The 16410-nt window shown below is 33.5% G+C and overlaps 1 protein-coding gene and 3 long non-coding RNA genes across 6 annotated transcripts; 3 read left to right on the top strand and 1 right to left on the bottom strand.

Moving 5' to 3' along the window:
• Positions 241-1284, top strand: LOC108662668. Its single transcript, XR_001928611.1, has 3 exons — positions 241-310; positions 389-1030; positions 1184-1284. It is a non-coding gene; the product is annotated as an uncharacterized LOC108662668 (long non-coding RNA).
• Positions 728-11578, bottom strand: LOC18613789 (pleiotropic drug resistance protein 3). 3 transcript variants are annotated; one of them, XM_018124035.1, is made up of 24 exons: positions 11117-11578; positions 9027-9150; positions 8545-8630; positions 8321-8405; positions 7963-8122; positions 7805-7881; positions 7655-7708; positions 7490-7580; positions 7014-7315; positions 6652-6933; positions 6240-6553; positions 5985-6145; positions 5797-5900; positions 5552-5705; positions 5310-5450; positions 5106-5176; positions 4689-5021; positions 3980-4270; positions 3451-3534; positions 3110-3243; positions 2723-2950; positions 1611-1782; positions 1257-1511; positions 728-1016 (listed from the first exon to the last, which is right to left on the bottom strand). In XM_018124035.1, exons 1-24 carry the CDS (start codon positions 11491-11493, stop codon positions 750-752), a joined length of 4347 nt encoding a protein of 1448 aa, XP_017979524.1. In that variant the 5' UTR covers positions 11494-11578; the 3' UTR covers positions 728-749. The 3 variants fall into 3 exon arrangements, with proteins under 3 accessions (XP_017979524.1, XP_017979513.1, XP_017979519.1); XM_018124024.1 differs by lacking the exon at positions 11117-11578 and having other exon boundaries at positions 3110-3246; positions 9027-9162; XM_018124030.1 differs by lacking the exon at positions 11117-11578 and having other exon boundaries at positions 9027-9162.
• On the top strand, positions 4202-9042 carry LOC108662664. Its single transcript, XR_001928602.1, has 4 exons — positions 4202-4281; positions 5334-5468; positions 8271-8880; positions 8975-9042. It is a non-coding gene; the product is annotated as an uncharacterized LOC108662664 (long non-coding RNA).
• Positions 6503-7085, top strand: LOC108662666. Its single transcript, XR_001928604.1, has 3 exons — positions 6503-6580; positions 6806-6884; positions 6990-7085. It is a non-coding gene; the product is annotated as an uncharacterized LOC108662666 (long non-coding RNA).

Below are 16410 nucleotides of genomic sequence, written 5' to 3'. Positions count from 1 at the left end.
GTTTCAACAGTCATTGGTTACTTACAGTAAATGCTATGGATCCTTATTCGTTTTTAGACAGGTTGGGGTGGTTAGTTTTACCAACGGTCGACATTTTTCTCTCGTGAATGGTTTGATAATTGTGTACAAAATAACCAAAGTACATTAAGAAGAAACCGACGGCTAGAGTCCCCCGAATGTCCGCTCGAAGTTCTAACATGTCTGGAGAAAAATCTCATCTTCCTCGACGAATGCAGCTGAGCTACTTTGTGAAGAATGACCCACTGATTGCCAGAGCGATAATTCGCGTGAAGACAAAGCCTCTTCTCCTGTGAGCACTTTTCCACTCCTTTTCTTTTATACTTTTTCCCTTACATTACAAAAAAAAATAATTCGTGCCTTTTAACAGATCGCTTAATGCCAAATTGCCAATGCCCCGACGATTGATTAAACGTGTTTCAGTGGCATAATGTTCGGTTTTCTAAGTGGCTCTCTGGTTCTTAGTACAAATTTTAAGTGAAAACCAATGGATAAACTCTACTTAAAGCAGAATAGGATGACACTGACACTGGTTGACAAGTGCTCAATGGCAGAAACTGTCTTTGTTAGACTAACAGTTGATATATATATATATATATATAGACGATAGAATTGTTTGATATGGTTACAGGACCTGACTGTATGGATATATGCACAATCAATTGGCAAAATAAATTTACATTTTACAGAAACTTGCCTGAGAGGTTAGAAATTCAAGCAGAAGCAGGTTTTTATCTCCTTTGAAAGTTTAGTTTAGCTATACCATATGTAAAAACAGATGCAAAGACAAGTGGAAAAGCAAGTAATGCAATTGCTATGATGGGTAAATCTTGGTGTTTATACCCATACTGGCTGTCCAAGAAGGCGTTGAGTGCTTTTTGCTCTCCGAATGCTATGATTTCATCCTTTATATCTCCATATTGTGAAGTCAGGAGACCTTTCAGGGACCACGAAGTTGGGCAAATCCAGTAGCCCCAAACCCACCATTTAGGAAATTTCTGCAAGTAAAAAGGTAGCAGATATGAGTTTCTTTAGATATATCTGTAAAAATGAATGAACTATTGATGGTTTCTGAAATGCAAATGAAGCACCAATTTAGTTTGTGAAGTGTTTAAGCTTAATCATGTGCTCCTTATCATTATTCTAATCATCCTGCAATTTACAGGTGTCTAGTTGATGAATTTTATTGGAAATTTTAATTGAGTTTGGCTCAGCAAGTCATGAGAGAATTGGCTTACCGGTCCTGGTATGAGGTACCCTGAGAACAAGCTCAGCAATGTGTAAGAGAAGCTTGCAAATATTGTAGCCACTTGATACGTTGGAATCATTGAAACCAGCATCATGCCTAAATATTTGTAGTAAAGCAGTGTACAAAACATGGTGTAGAAGTACCAAATTACTTTGTAAGCTGATCCATAGAAGTTTACAGCTGGATAGGTTATTGTCAGGAATAATACTGCTTCAAGAAAGATATATGGAATCTCAATAATCACCTGCAAATATGAAGGAGCGAATTTTTACTAAGATATATGACCTTCATGATCTCATATTAACCCTTGCAAATGCTTCAAAGGCTTTATTAATTGTTGGACCTGTGCCAATGAATATGCCCATGAGGAGTACATCCTGGCAAATCTTTCACGGTAGAAGACTGTCCGTTGAGTAGCTACGAATGGAAGAACAGATGAACAATTGCTTATTCCAGTGAATATCATGAAAATATACATCGATCCCATTATGTTGAAAAAATCCTCCTCATCTTGCCTACAGAAAGGGGAATAGAATGTCAGCATGTCATTTGGTAAGTTTATAATCTAATATACTGCAAGCAATTTAGTTTTGTAGTTTTAAATGTAGTTTCTCAATACATGTGATTTTAGTTTGGAGTAAAATTCATATAAAATCAGATTCTTTCTCTTTCCACCAAGCAGCTTTCTTTTTATGGAGTTAGGAGATTTAACTATGTAATATGGTATTCAATGCATCCTTTTGGGACATGAGTTGTTAGGGTATGCTAATTTCTAAATGACACTTACTAATTATCTTGATATGATGAGTTATGACTTAATCCCATTGCTTAATTTTATTGTTAATCTGTTATATTCTAGTTTGTACGTCCTTACTGCCTTCTCTTACTCTTGCCTCCTCAATCCTCTTTAAATTGAAGCATGAGGAGACATTAGCACTACTTTTTCCTTGTCTCTTTTAGCATTGTATTCTATCCTTGTAAAATAAAGCCACCAATTTGAACAGGAAAGTTGATGTCCACTGCAAAATGGTTCAAGAAGAAGACATGTTCTAGTGAATGTTTTTGAAATGATAAGTCTAATGCTTTCCTTATCAAAGGAGAATACATTCATGGGCATGTATATATTGATGTAGTTAGATTGGTAGAATGCTTGGGAGTAGTTAGACTGACAAAATGATACAATAAAATTTCATTTTGGGTACAATAATTTTTTTTAGTTAGACAAGGCAAAAATGTGCAAATTTAAGTAGTACTATGAGAATATCCTACAACCATATTTCTTAGGAGCTTCTCAATGATCAAATTACTAAAGATACATTTTATGTTAATTCTATAACATAACTCTTGTTGAAGGTTTATAAATGAACGTTTCTTAGCATAGCTATGTGATCATGGTGTTTATATGATTGGCAATAATAGTAAATGGAAAAAAAAGAGGGGTCGAAAGCAGCTTACAAGTTCTGTCCTTTCTGCCAAAGTAATGCTCCATATAACCAAGAAGATAAAATAGTAAATGCCAAGCGTACTAAATTGTATTTGGGACTTCTCCAATAGGACAAGTGTTGTTTCCAAAGACATGCTTTGACTTGCTCCCATCCATTTTGTGGAAAGGGTGTAGAAAAATGTAGTTGCTCTGAACCCTGTGCTGGAAGGCTTAGGCCTTTGACTATTTCTTTATTTCTCCTACAGATAAAGGAACGTGTATCACTTGTTATGATAAACAAAAGTTAGGCACCAGAAACCTTATTTGATAAGGCTTTGTTATCCAAAAATAACCCTGGTTAGTGGTGAAACCTTGACATCTAAATAGTTTTTTGAACTCATTTGGAATAATGAACTTACTGGTAGAGATGAGATTCTTTGTAGAAATGGGCAAAGTCTATTCCAAGTTGCGCCTCTACAGAAGGAGTAGTGACTTCTAACATCCATGTTGCTGGGTTATGGTTTTCTTTAATTTTTGGTACTCCAGGTATACCCTGCTAGAAGGGTGTCAAATGTTGTCATGAGCAATGGATGAGTTAAAGAAAGTTGCTACAGAAAGGCCATTATATTTACTTAGGTGCTATTCCTTCATTGTAATATCATTTTCATGACTAGCATGGCAACAATCGTACTAGCAAGAAAGCAAGTAGACATGTAATGCAAAATAATCTTTACATAGTGATATTGTTTGTTAGGATTACCTCAAAGTATTGAATAAGCCTACTTGAATGCTGACCCAGTTCTCCAGAATATATCATTTGTCCTCCTCTTTTCATTAAAATGAGCTGTGAAGATATACACATGTTATGTAAAGTTAAATATAGCACCCAATAATATTTGCTTAGGTCTGAATGCTTCCATTCTAATAAGTTGACATATTTTCTCCACTTCTAGTAATTTCATAAGTGGAAGGAAGATGAAAATTAACTTGCATCTAATTAATAAACTTTTGGTGAGAGTTTTTCTAGTAATGTAATAATTGGCCCAACCATTGGATTTTTCATGTTCTTTAGCTTATGAGGATCTAAACATAATAGGAGTAAGCTTTGACAGCCTTTCTTTTGTGTTTATGGTCTTGCTGCCTGATTAAATCATGTCTAATAACATATAATAGTACATATAAAATATTTAAAATGTGGAAAAAAATCAGAATAATACTTTTGAAAGACTAAGTTTTAATTTTTATTGGAAGAAATAGTTGTTATGTATGTGAATCTGCTGGTTAATTACCTCATCAAATGCTTCAAATATGTCGATACTTGGCTGATGAATGGTGCATACAATTGTCCTGTTTGTGTTAACAATATTCTTCACAACCCGCATGACAATTGCAGCTGCTCTGGCATCTAAACCAGAGGTGGGCTCATCCATAAATATTATGGATGGATTAGAAACAAGTTCTACTGCTATAGTTAGCCGTTTACGCTGCTCTGGTGATATTCCACTTACAAGAGGGATGCCAACTAAAGCATCCTTGATATCATCCAGTTCAATCATTTGAAGAACCTCTGCTACAAATTCCTGTTAGATAGGTAAGTTGAGTTAGACATTTTGAAGCAGTTTATTTTCATAATCATGACATAATTCTAGCATGTATGCAAGTCCTAGGGACATTTTAAGCCAATATGACACCTTTCTGGGTGATGACTCGGTGTTGATGGATTAATTTTTTACACATTCTTTTTGCTTCATCAAATGAGAATACTGTCTTATCAGTCAAAAAATTCACGTGTATGACTATATCTAAGTTTATATATACATTTTCCAGTTCAATGCTATAGTCTAAGAGCACTGCCTCAACAGTCAACAGATCCTTTCTAGATATAAAGGTGATGCAGTGGGTAGGGACAGGTCTTGAGTTTTGGATCTTTGCTTAGCAATTGTATGCTATTTAATGATTAACCTATGTAAAACTGAATAAAGTTTGAACATGTCTTACCGATCTTTTATGCTCATCAATCTCAGTTGGTAGACGTAACCAAGCTGAGTACCTCACTGATTCCTCTACTGTAATCAGTGGAGAATGGATGTCAGTTTGCTCACAATAAGCTGATATTCTAGCATATGTCTCCTGGGCTTTGGGGTACCCTCCAATTCTTATCTCCCCTTCAATATTGCCACCAGTTTTTCTCCCTGAAAGTACATCCATTAGTGTTGTTTTCCCAGCTCCACTAACACCCATCAAAGCTGTAAGAATTCCAGGCCTAAATGCACCGTTAATATCTTGAAGAAGCTGTAGTCTTTTTTGTGGAAACCCTTTCTCTCTCAGTTTCTGGAAATACATAGAAGATGTTTGAAAATATTGTAGTTATATTTTGAAATTGTGGGGAAATGTCTTGAGGAATAACATAGTTACCTTAGGAGTATCAACAAAGTATTGCACGTTCTCAAATGATATCGTTATGGGCTCAAAAGGTAAAACCATCCCTGTAGTAAAGGAATGTGATTGTTGTATTTCAGTACAGAAAAATTACATACTAACCTATATTGTTTGTTTATAGTATATGACATCTGGCAAATGCTCTGATCATATTAAGTGCTACACAGAAGAGCTTCTCACCCATAGTTTTTGTTTCTGGTACAGCTTTTAGAGAGTCAACACTAGGCAATTCTTTTTCCTGAACTCTGTCAGTCAAATCCTCTTTTCCCTTTAGATAGGAAAATCTTTCATGAGAAATAATAGCCCGAGAACTCCCTGGAGCTGCATCAGCATAGACAGGTTAGTACTTATAAATTTGATTTCCTTTATACTTGTTTTTGTATCATTCTTTTCTTGCATGTGCATGTTAGTGTAAAGCTTACACTTTAAAAGGCTCAATGCGAAGGTGAATCCAATGTTAAAAATCATCCAGAATCCTATTAATGCTCCTATTGATATCCAGTAATAGTAGTCGCTGAAGTTTAATCCACGTTTACTTAGAACTTGCTGTCCTAAGGTGGCATTTGAAGTTGAAACCTGTAGTGAACAATGACCCGAAAACATGGAGTGTAAGTAGAGATATGCTGATCTGCATTTGACCAACAGATATAAGTAGTTTTTCTTTCACCTTTTGCCACCTTGGAGCCAGAAATTCATTTACTGCAATACCTATTTCAGAATATGCAAGTGGTGAAAGCCAAAATCCCCATTCAACCCAAGCTGGTAGTAAAGCTGCAGCGAGGAAAGGTTTGTAATATTAATACGAGTACTTTTGTATCTTTAGAATTTCTTCATATAAGTAATGAATGGCCTTACGTCTTGGAATTATGAAGCCACTGAATAAAAATATCACCAATAATGTAAAAAGACCAAAATTTGCTGCAAAAGATGGATCCCTAACAACTGAAGCAATTAAACGGAATAGTGATACTGCCACTTGATGAACAAGGAAAAGGAGGAGGAGTTGACGGAAGAACCTGATAATAGTACTTGGCTTAGAAGATGACATTCATTACATATTTATCTAATTTAACATATTTTTCAAAGAAAATTCTGTTTAACAAAACAAACCTTTCTGGTTCAGGACTGTAACCAATCACATAGTATGTAACAGCTGTCCAGAGAAAAGCATCTAGCAATGAAAATGGAATCTTTAGAATAGCAGCTGGAATGGAATAAGCCCATGCTTGGTAGAAGTAGAAATCTCTTTGCTTATAGAAAACGGAAAGTCTGGAAACAGTTATTGCCAACTCTGCAATTCCATTACACATAAGTCTTATGAGAGCATAAAACAGGGAACCCAGGTAATAGCTTGCATGGACCATGTCAAGTTTCATCCGAGTGCGAATAAAAATTGTCATTGCTATCAGTGCAACAACAACAAGCTGCATATAGAAAGCATCCAAGGCCATGTAAGTATGTTGGATTGTCAATGTTAGATATTGTACAGTCAATACTTAGTTGTTATAAGTGGTATTATTACCTGTGCTGATTTAAAGACATAAACAAATGAGTTTCTCTTCATGAGAAGCCATTCTCTAGCCATACATGCTTTAAATAATTCCCATTTTCCCAATGAGTAGATTTTGAATGACAAAGCACTTTTATGACTCTCACATTTATTGAAGGGTGTGCAGAGTTCTTCATTTAGCTTCTGCCCTGCGTGAAACTTCTTGAATGCAACTATGAACTTGTCTACAGAAACATAACAATGAGGTCGGTCTTTATGATACCAGTACTGTGCTTGATCCTTTTTAGAAAGTACCTATTATATCAATTTATTTTTAAACATCAGTTTGAGGAAAATGTCATCCATGCTAGGTATATTAAAAAATGGATACATACTTCTTGGAGGAAGTCAGCAACGCCTTTTCGTGGAGGGCACCTAAAACCGCAATGTTCAAAGAACTCTTGAACAGAACTGCGCGGTCCACTGTACACAATCTTTCCTTCTGCCATTAGAATAATGTCATCAAAGAGATCAAAGGTCTCTGGTGCCGGTTGAAGAAGTGATATTAAAAGTGTGGCCTCTGTTATGTGCGTTAGTTGCTGTAGGCAGGTAACTATTTGGAAGGTGGTGGAGCTGTCTAAGCCAGTTGATATTTCATCCATAAAGAGAGCTTTCTTTGGACCAATTATCATTTCCCCTGTCAAAAGTAAACATAGAAAATCTATTAGAGTGACGTGATTTTGTAATGCTCTGGGATTTATACTGACCATTAGGCTTTCATCAAGGTCTCTTGTCATTTTATAAGGGATTTATGGAACATTAATCTTGGTTCTATTTAAATTTCTATCTTTATTGCAATGTGAAGCACAACCTGTTGTCAGTCTTCTCTTTTGACCACCCGAGATTCCTCTGTTCATTGCATCTCCTACTATAGTATCAGCACAAATGTCCAGTCCAAGAATCTGAATGGTTGCAGATTTGTTAGAGAAGGATATGGATTTCATTTTATACATTTCTTTTCTTTTGAGAAAATCACCTTCAATAGATAGTCAGTCTGGAGAGTTCTTTTTAATCCTTCAATAGAAATTGCCTGTTAAAGCAGATTATAGTCAGAAATGGCTTCAAAGAAATCGTATCAGGCCCTGGAAAGTGGTAACAGGATAACTATTTCTTGTGAATTGATTACCTTCATGTATGTGTCTATATCTGGTTCTGGGACAATGCCGGATTGCTTCTCCCTTCGACTGACTTCTTTTAACATATCTTCATTGGTAGAAAACTTTGAAGATCAGTTTATTATTGCAAAGGTATGATTGTTGGTACAAGATGCAAAGTGATATCTACCTGCTCTGCTTCCAATGCCCTGGCAACGAGCTGAGAAGTCCAGTATTTCTCTTACAGTCATTTCAGCAATGTGTAGGTCATATTGACTTATGTAAGCAGATGTTTTCTGAGGGACAAAGTCTGTGAACTTGTAACCATTGTAGGATATTTCCCCTGTGACCTGAAATAAAAAATATGCTCCAAGATTGATTGTTGTTCAATCCACAAATTTATGTTATTATTTTAACACTTATGAGATATCATTTGGTTGTAGTTTTCTAATCTATCATTAAAATTTTTCCATTTATTGCTGATGTTAACTGATGCAGATTAGTCACATTGCTACTCCCAGGAGGGCTTTGATGGACAGGTACAAAACCTTGAGAGATGGGTTAAGCTTCCCTGCAAGTGCCTGCAACAAAGTGGTCTTTCCACAGCCTGGAGGGCCAAGCAAGAGAGTCATCCTGCATAAAACGTGAGTTTATGACAGCTTATCGATTACTGTGTTGGTACTATTGTTCTCCAAAAAAAGGACCGTAAACTCATCGGCCTAATCATGCACAGATGACATGAATGTGTATAAATCAATATCCAGGGTGAAACCTCGAGGGCTTGATGATGCCGCTGACATCTTTGAGAATTTTTATCTTGTATGATTGGGACTTGCATCTGCTAACATTTGTCAAAGCCTGTTCATCATAAATCTCCTTCGTTATTGGATGACATTAAGCTGTCATGTATTTGACAATTATATACGGCCATGAAGGTCAAACCAATATATTGCTACTTTCAATGTAATGAAAGCGAAGTGCTTTTAGTCAAAAAGAAAAGATTATTCCAGTTGTTTAATTTTCTGAAGCAAAGAATTTCCCTGTGTTTTAGCATAGGTAAACAATCCTATCATGATTTGGGTTAGGAAGCAATATCTTCTTTTAGTAGGTAAGCGATTAAGATATAGAAAATTCAGTGTTTTGGAAACATCATCTATCAATTTGGATTAATGAAAATTGCCTTTTTTCAAAAAAATTTTCAGTGCCAAACACAGAAGTTGTGGGACGAGTTGCAAAGAAGTGATTAAAACTTACAGAGAATGCACTGCGGATGGTGTTCCAAAGAGTAGGGAGGGGCTTTCCATGAACTACTTCACATTCTGCTTCCACTGACAAATTCTGGAATCTCACTTCTATAGTTGGCAATTCCAACCCCACTCTAATCACAAAATGTCACTCTCAGTTGGAAGTCATGCTTGCCATAGAATAATTTCTTTGGATGATTTGTTCATAAATCAATTGCACATTGATATATAAATCATTAGATACATCATACATGCATGAGCATCGATCATGCTTATATAGTTTTGCTTCAGTCAGCATTAATTAAATACAAGTCTGACGTTTTAACTTTTATCACTTGTTGAACAAAGGATTGAAGCTTAAAAGATCTCCTTTTTTGTTCGAATGCAAGTCTTATTGCAAACGTTGGTAAAATTTTGTTAACTATTGAACTTTGCTGCTTTGTGTCGTTATTTTGGGTTTAAGCACATATTTTCAAAGGAAAAATACACTGACGTTTAATTTTTGATCATAATGTTTAAATGTGAAATATTTAAAATACTTTTACACAAACCGATCATTCACGATTGTATTTAGTTTTTATCCAAAAGATATGAGATCTGAGAGAGATGCATACGATCGAGCATCCCGATCTCGTGCTTTGCCAAATCCAATCATGGTGGTTGACAAAAAAAGATTTTTTTAAATAAAAGATAAAAATTTTTAAAAATAAAAAATTATAATTTATATAATAATAATTTTTAAAATTAATAAAAAATAAAATTATTCTAAAAATATTATAATGTCATCAAAGTAGAAAACATGGACGGTTAATTAATGACAGAATTTATACGTTTAAGAGCATGTTTGGCCTAATTTTTTTTAATTTAAAAGCTATTATAAAGTTCTTATAAAAAATAATAACTTTTAAAATTAAGCTAAAGTGGTTTAGTAAATTTTCGTTTTATAAGCTCTGTTTTATAAATAAACTAGTTGGCAAGACAATTTATATAAACTCTAATTTTAATTAAAATTACTACAAAAGGTATTTAATAAATAACTTTTTATTAATCACTAATTTCTTTGTTCAAAATAAAAAAATTAACTTTATTTTTTATCTATTTAAAATAAATTTTTGAAAATATAAAAAAGATTTTTATATAACATAAAATTTATAATTAATAATAAATCATAAAAAAAGAGATGAAAAATACAAGAAGTCGACTAATAGAACCCTTAATCCTAACAATAGAAGAGAACCCAAAAAAGAAGAAGAGAAGTATAAAGTGGGAGTAATAATTTAGGACAATTACGCTTAACTATTGATATCCTTACCAACAAAGTTCATTTCCATGAACAATATTATCTTAACAAACATAAGCAACAAATATTATCTCAATTTTTATCTAATTTATCTCAACAACTATTGCCCTATTTGATTAATTATATCAATAATAATCATCAAATAATATATACATCATAAAAAGTTAAGAATAAATAAACATCATAAAATTGTTATATTAAACAATAAGCTGAGAAATATCAACTAATAAAGAGAGCTTTCAAAGTCCAAATAAAATGATAAAAAATAAAATAGAAAGAAATAAAAAAAATAATACTTGAATACAGTTTTGAATTTTAGATATATTTTTTTTTAATTTTTGTAAGAAAAAAAAAATCTTAGAATGATGATTTGCAGAAAGGGAGAGAGGAGAGAGATCAATAGGGAGAGAGAGAGTATTTTTTGAGAGAGAATTTTTTTGGAAAAAATAACTCTTTTAATAAGTTGGCATGTTTTAAAAAAAAAAGAAGAGAAAGTTCTTAATTGGAGTTTTTTTAAATTTTTTTTTTAGATTTCATTTTTTTTAAAAAAGTTAATTTTGAAAAGAGTTTTTTCACGAAATTCTGTTTGATTCAACTTTTACTTTTAAATAGTGAATAAGTTAAAAATAAATCAAATCAAACGGACACTAAGGATAATATTATTAGAAATAAATTGTTTATTTTAAATATTAATAAATTAATTATAACCAAAAGTTAGAGGGTGAGTGTAATATACTTAATTTTCAATGCTTATGCATGCGTGAGTAATGAAGACATACAAGATCAGTCAAGGTTCTTGCCTGTCTATTCTTTCTTTCAGTTTCTTCAAAAGGCGGAGATTATCGTCCTCGATTTTGGTGATCAGTTTCTCGATAAAAACGCGGCGTTCTAAAGCTCCAAGCTCCGTAACATCGATCACCTTCCTGCCATCGTTATCTTCTTTGCCGTCATTTAAAAGCTTGTGATCGAACAATGACGTTCTTAGGCGCTTGCAGGTGGGCAATCTCTCAATCGCCGCCCACTGCAATTCGACTTCGTCATCGTTGTTTTCTCTAAACGACACTGCACCCGAAGTACTGCCCCTGAAGCTCGAAGAAAACTGGCGGAAAGATGACCTGAGATTTCGGCCTGTCTCAGCCAGTTCCATGTCATCGTTCCCTATTATTTCAGGTCCCATCCTTTTCTCATGTAGAGAGAGTTTTCCAGGGTTGGTTAGAGAATGTATCGTGCATGCCCTGGAGGAAATATATAGAAAGTAATTAATATTTAATTATTTGTTTTTATTTTTATTTTTTAATTTCTTCTTTTTTGTTTCGGTCAAATTTTTACACAAAATAATGGAAGCGATGAACGCAATTGGGGGGCTGCTTAGCTTGCTCCATAGTTGGTCAAATTGATACAAATAAAAACGAAGCATAGGGTTTTTCAAGACTTGTTTTCTCATGCATTGGTCAAAGAAAAAGATTTGTATCCGTTGTCTTCTCGTGCTTGCCGTTTTCTATGGAACCAGTTTTCTCAGATATTATATATAGTGAAGCCAATCTTCTTTGAATCTTTTATTTATTTTTACGGGACACGTGACACGTGAGCATGTCAAGAGTTCTTATTTACTAGAAGTACACTTTTATATAGTTGCAACAAAATTCTTAATTTACATCTCATCATGAATATTACGTGTACGGATTAATTTTTTATTTAGATAAAATTTACCTAAATAAACGAAAATATATAGATATACATGAATAATTACTACTCTATGAATATGTATATATATATATATATATAAGAGTCAAAAGACAAGTTGTGTTGAATTATTTTATTTGATCCCTTAAATCTTCATAAAAGGCATGCAAAGCGTGTTCGATTTTCTTTACCCTCTCTTAATCACGTTTATTTGTTCGTTCACACTTCCGAATATGCAAGAAAGTTTTAACGAAAGAGGTTGATGAGGTGGCGCTAGGGTAGCAATGGCAGGGTGCCGGTTATATGCATCTAGGATTTCAATTGGCTGCCTTATCAGTCCAGGGTTAGAGATATACTAGTCATGGACAAGCTAGAAATTTCGTATTGGAGGTTAGGCATGATCTATGTACCTAAATCATTACTAATTTTGTTTATGCTGATAAAACACTCAGATAAAGAAAATTAAGCCAAACAATGGATAGGAATGGCCCCCGTTGATATCAAGGGGATTAAAACGTGCACAATATTTATTACCAAATTTTCAATTGACGGCCGGCTGTCCATCGTCTTAATTTGTAATGGCTTGCTGCCAAACCTAGCTATCAAGGGATGTCCCTACATATCCTTCGTTTACTTTTACTTCATGGATATAGTTTGTATTTTAGTCTTGTTTCTACACTAATAATTCGATTGATGAAATTACTCTATGTCCTTCTATATATAAGAACACTGAGTTAAGTTGAAGAGGAACAGCGAACCATCATTCCTCAAATGGTGACTCCCCACACATGGGGGGTCACGCATGACATGAGATTGTAGAAATCTTTTGATTTGATTACTTAATATATATTCAACGGTCATGATAAACGTTTCAAAAGTTTGGTTTCAAAAATCTGGATATGATTACTTAAAAATAATATCCTAATGATAATAATATCTTAATGATGTATGTATGCATCACCTAAAAGATTTCCTTTGCATTTTTCTTTTCTTAATTTGCATAAATTATTTCTCCACGTTCAAGTTTGATATCACATATTAGATGCGAATATGAATATATCTACGTTAAATGTTATAGTGTATGTCTCAATTACAAGCATATATGGTTATCATAAAAGCAAAAATACAAAGTAATAAGATAAAATTTATTTGCAAATTAAAAGAAAGTAGGTGCTCAACCTAACTAGTTATTTCATTAATTAATTAACCAATACTTAGTTAAGGGCGTGATAACATTAGTGTAATACCCCATACTTTGATATGATGACTAATAAAGCTTATTGGATGTCAATTGAGGTTAATTATAATGTTTAGAAATAATGAAAGATGAAAGGCCCCATACTTTGATATGATGACTAATAAAGTTTATTGGATGTCAATTGAGGTTAATTATAATGTTTAGAAATAATGAAAGATGAAAGGAATAGTTTGAGATAAAATATTCTGCATACGAGGAAATAATAATAAAACAATGATTTTTTATCGGAGAAGAATTTACAAGATAAAAAGTGATTCGGAAGTCAATTGATGCATAATAAGGTATTTTGGGTACCAAGGTGACAAGAGGAGACAAGAGGAAGTTTTTGGAATAAAATAATATTAAAATATTAATATTTTATTCAGTATCAAAATTTTTCATGAAGGAGTATATGGTCAATCTAAGTGGGGGAGAAAAAGAATGAAAGGATTTTTGAAGAAAAATGACGCTAATGGACCGCGTGTCTTTATTAAGTAAAGATAGTACGGGCAAATAAATATTTTAAATATTATGGGGACATCGAGTTGGAGTACAAACTTCATACTTTGTTTATGCATGTGTATGACAAGGTAATAGAAGGAAATTTGAGTTAAATGAGTATTGGGAGGATTAAATTAAAATGAAAGGAAACAAAAAAAGGTAAAACGGTAATTTTATGTGAAGTTTGGTCAAAGCTTCCAAAAAAAGCTTTGACTCTGATTTTTTTAGGCCAAGACCGACCTTATCCTTTCCCCCAGTAGATTTTTTCTTCTTCTTCATCCATGCTCCACGCCATTCTTGAAGCTTTCATGCCATTTTCTCTTTATCCATCATGAAATCAAGTTTTCTTCACTTTCCTTTCCATGTTTTCTTTTCCTTTCTTCTCCAAACTTCTTGAGCATTAAATTTTCAACCTTTAACCCCAATTTCCAGCATACCAAAACCCTAAGAGGAGAAGAAAGAAAAAGAGAGAAAGGAAGAAAAAGCTTGGTTTTGGTGATTCAAGTAAGGAACAGTAAGAATTCTAGTTTTTGGCTTGAGTAGTCTTTGAAAATGAGTTAGTGACTTAGAGAAATGTCTTATGATAGCAAAGATTGGCTTGATTGGAGAAAAATTGTAACATGTAAGCCAATAAACCCATGGGTACATGAAGGACTCAAAGTGGAAAAGGAAAACGGTAAGCTTAACACTATATATTAAAGCCTATGGTTAGTTGAATATTGCGAGGAATTATGGTTGTTGAAAGGTTTTATTTGCCTAAGTTAGTTGAAAATTATTAAGATTATATGGCATGTTGTTTGAAAGAAATGAAAAAGGAATATTGTGGATCGAGGATTAAGAAACAAAGTATTGAAAGTTAGATAGATAACAATACATGTAAACTAGGAAATAATTGAGTGAAAGTGAGAATGGTTGTTGCTGCCATATATGTGGATTATGTGTGGAAGTATAAGATGGATTTAGGTGGAACTTATTTAGAAAGGTTGAAGTAGACACGTGACATCATAATTAAGTTGCCAGTGATATAATTTAAGGAATTACATAAGCAATGGATATAAGTAATTTTAGTAAAAATGTATTAAGATGTGAGTTAATTGAAGATGGTTTCATGATAGGATGAAAAATATAAATTTGAGTAAGGATTAATTGATTGAAGTGTTGCTCGTATACATATATAATTAAATATATTGAGTTCGTATTATTGTTAAGAAGTGCAAAGATAAGGTTAGAGTATTGTGGTGGCGTGTCGGAGTAAATAACGAGCGACCAGCCAGTGAAAATAGTTAGAGACACCTTCGAACAAATAGCGACTTAATATCTCGTTGTTGTCAGGTGAGTGAACTTGCATTAAAATGTTTTGGGATATACACGTTTATATTTGATTGAATCCTCTAAAACGTTTTATTGGTTTTTCTTCAACAACTTGCACGAGAACAAACTTTTATGAAATGTTTTTATGTTAGGAAATGGATAGTGTGATGAATTCATATGTTTCTGTATAATGTGGATATATATATATACTATGTCATAAATGATACCATTGTGTGACAAATGCAACCATGCATGTGCGGAGTGGACAGTGCACATGCCGATGATGATATACATGAGCTAGATGAGGTGTGGTGGTATATTAATTGATATATGCTTAAGCATATGTATATGCAATAGAAAGATTATGATTATAATATGTGATAATATGGCATGATAAATCTTGAAAATTTTCCATTTACATGTGAATTGATTTTATTGCAACAAGAACATTCTGTTTATACTACCTTACTTGGATGATTGCTGAAAATTTTCTCTCTTTCCGATTTCCTGCTAAATATGGTTCCTTCATTATCAAATGATTTAATAACCCGGAGTTGATGGAAGGATTTTAATAAGAACTTGAACTAGGTTGCACTGTTTTCGAATTTAAGTGCATCATGATTTCTAAATCATTCCTTATAATTGCTTGTTCCCTTCCCATGTTCACTCACTGAGTTTATACTCACGTTTTTAAAATTTATGTTTTAGGTTTCTTAAGTTAAAGGTGATTGGATCCTAAGACGAGGTGTTCCTCCCTATCTATTGCTCAGTAGGTTTAACATGACACTAAACGTTAGCAACCGTGCCCAGAGTCACTCCGTTGACAGTCAAGTTCTAATTACGTGTAGATGACTATTTGTTGTGAAATGCTGAGATTCACTTGTCAAATTATATATATGTATATAATGGTTGATGATGCCATTATGAATACATGACTGGATTTTATGAGTCGTTTTCAAAAGAATTGTAATTGAGTATTTTGAATTTCGGATTTTAAAAGAATATGGATTAACATATAAGATTATGTAAGTAGGCTTACTTGGACTTGGTGGGCTGAGTCCATTGGTCCCTTGCGCCGGTCATGACTCTGAAATTGAGTTGTAACAATTAGCATCTCATTAGTAGTTACAGCAGCAACACCCATTAAACAGAGATTAAAATTGGGGTTTATCATCTAAGTAAGCCCCTATCCCTTGCATGGAAAAACAATAACATTGGCAGTTGGGTTTGGTTGAGTTTTTCTCGGAGTACATAGTGACAACACGCCAGCAAAATATGGAAGTATGAGTAAGGAGAATGGAATTCATTTTTTGTTATAGAAATAGCCGGCTGGTGATAATCTATTGAACGTCCATAGAATTG

The sequence above is a fragment of the Theobroma cacao genome, chromosome 1, assembly GCF_000208745.1.
Source record: "Theobroma cacao cultivar B97-61/B2 chromosome 1, Criollo_cocoa_genome_V2, whole genome shotgun sequence".
In the NCBI taxonomy this organism is placed as follows: domain Eukaryota; kingdom Viridiplantae; phylum Streptophyta; class Magnoliopsida; order Malvales; family Malvaceae; genus Theobroma; species Theobroma cacao.
This window is presented reverse-complemented; position numbering and strand designations above follow the sequence as displayed.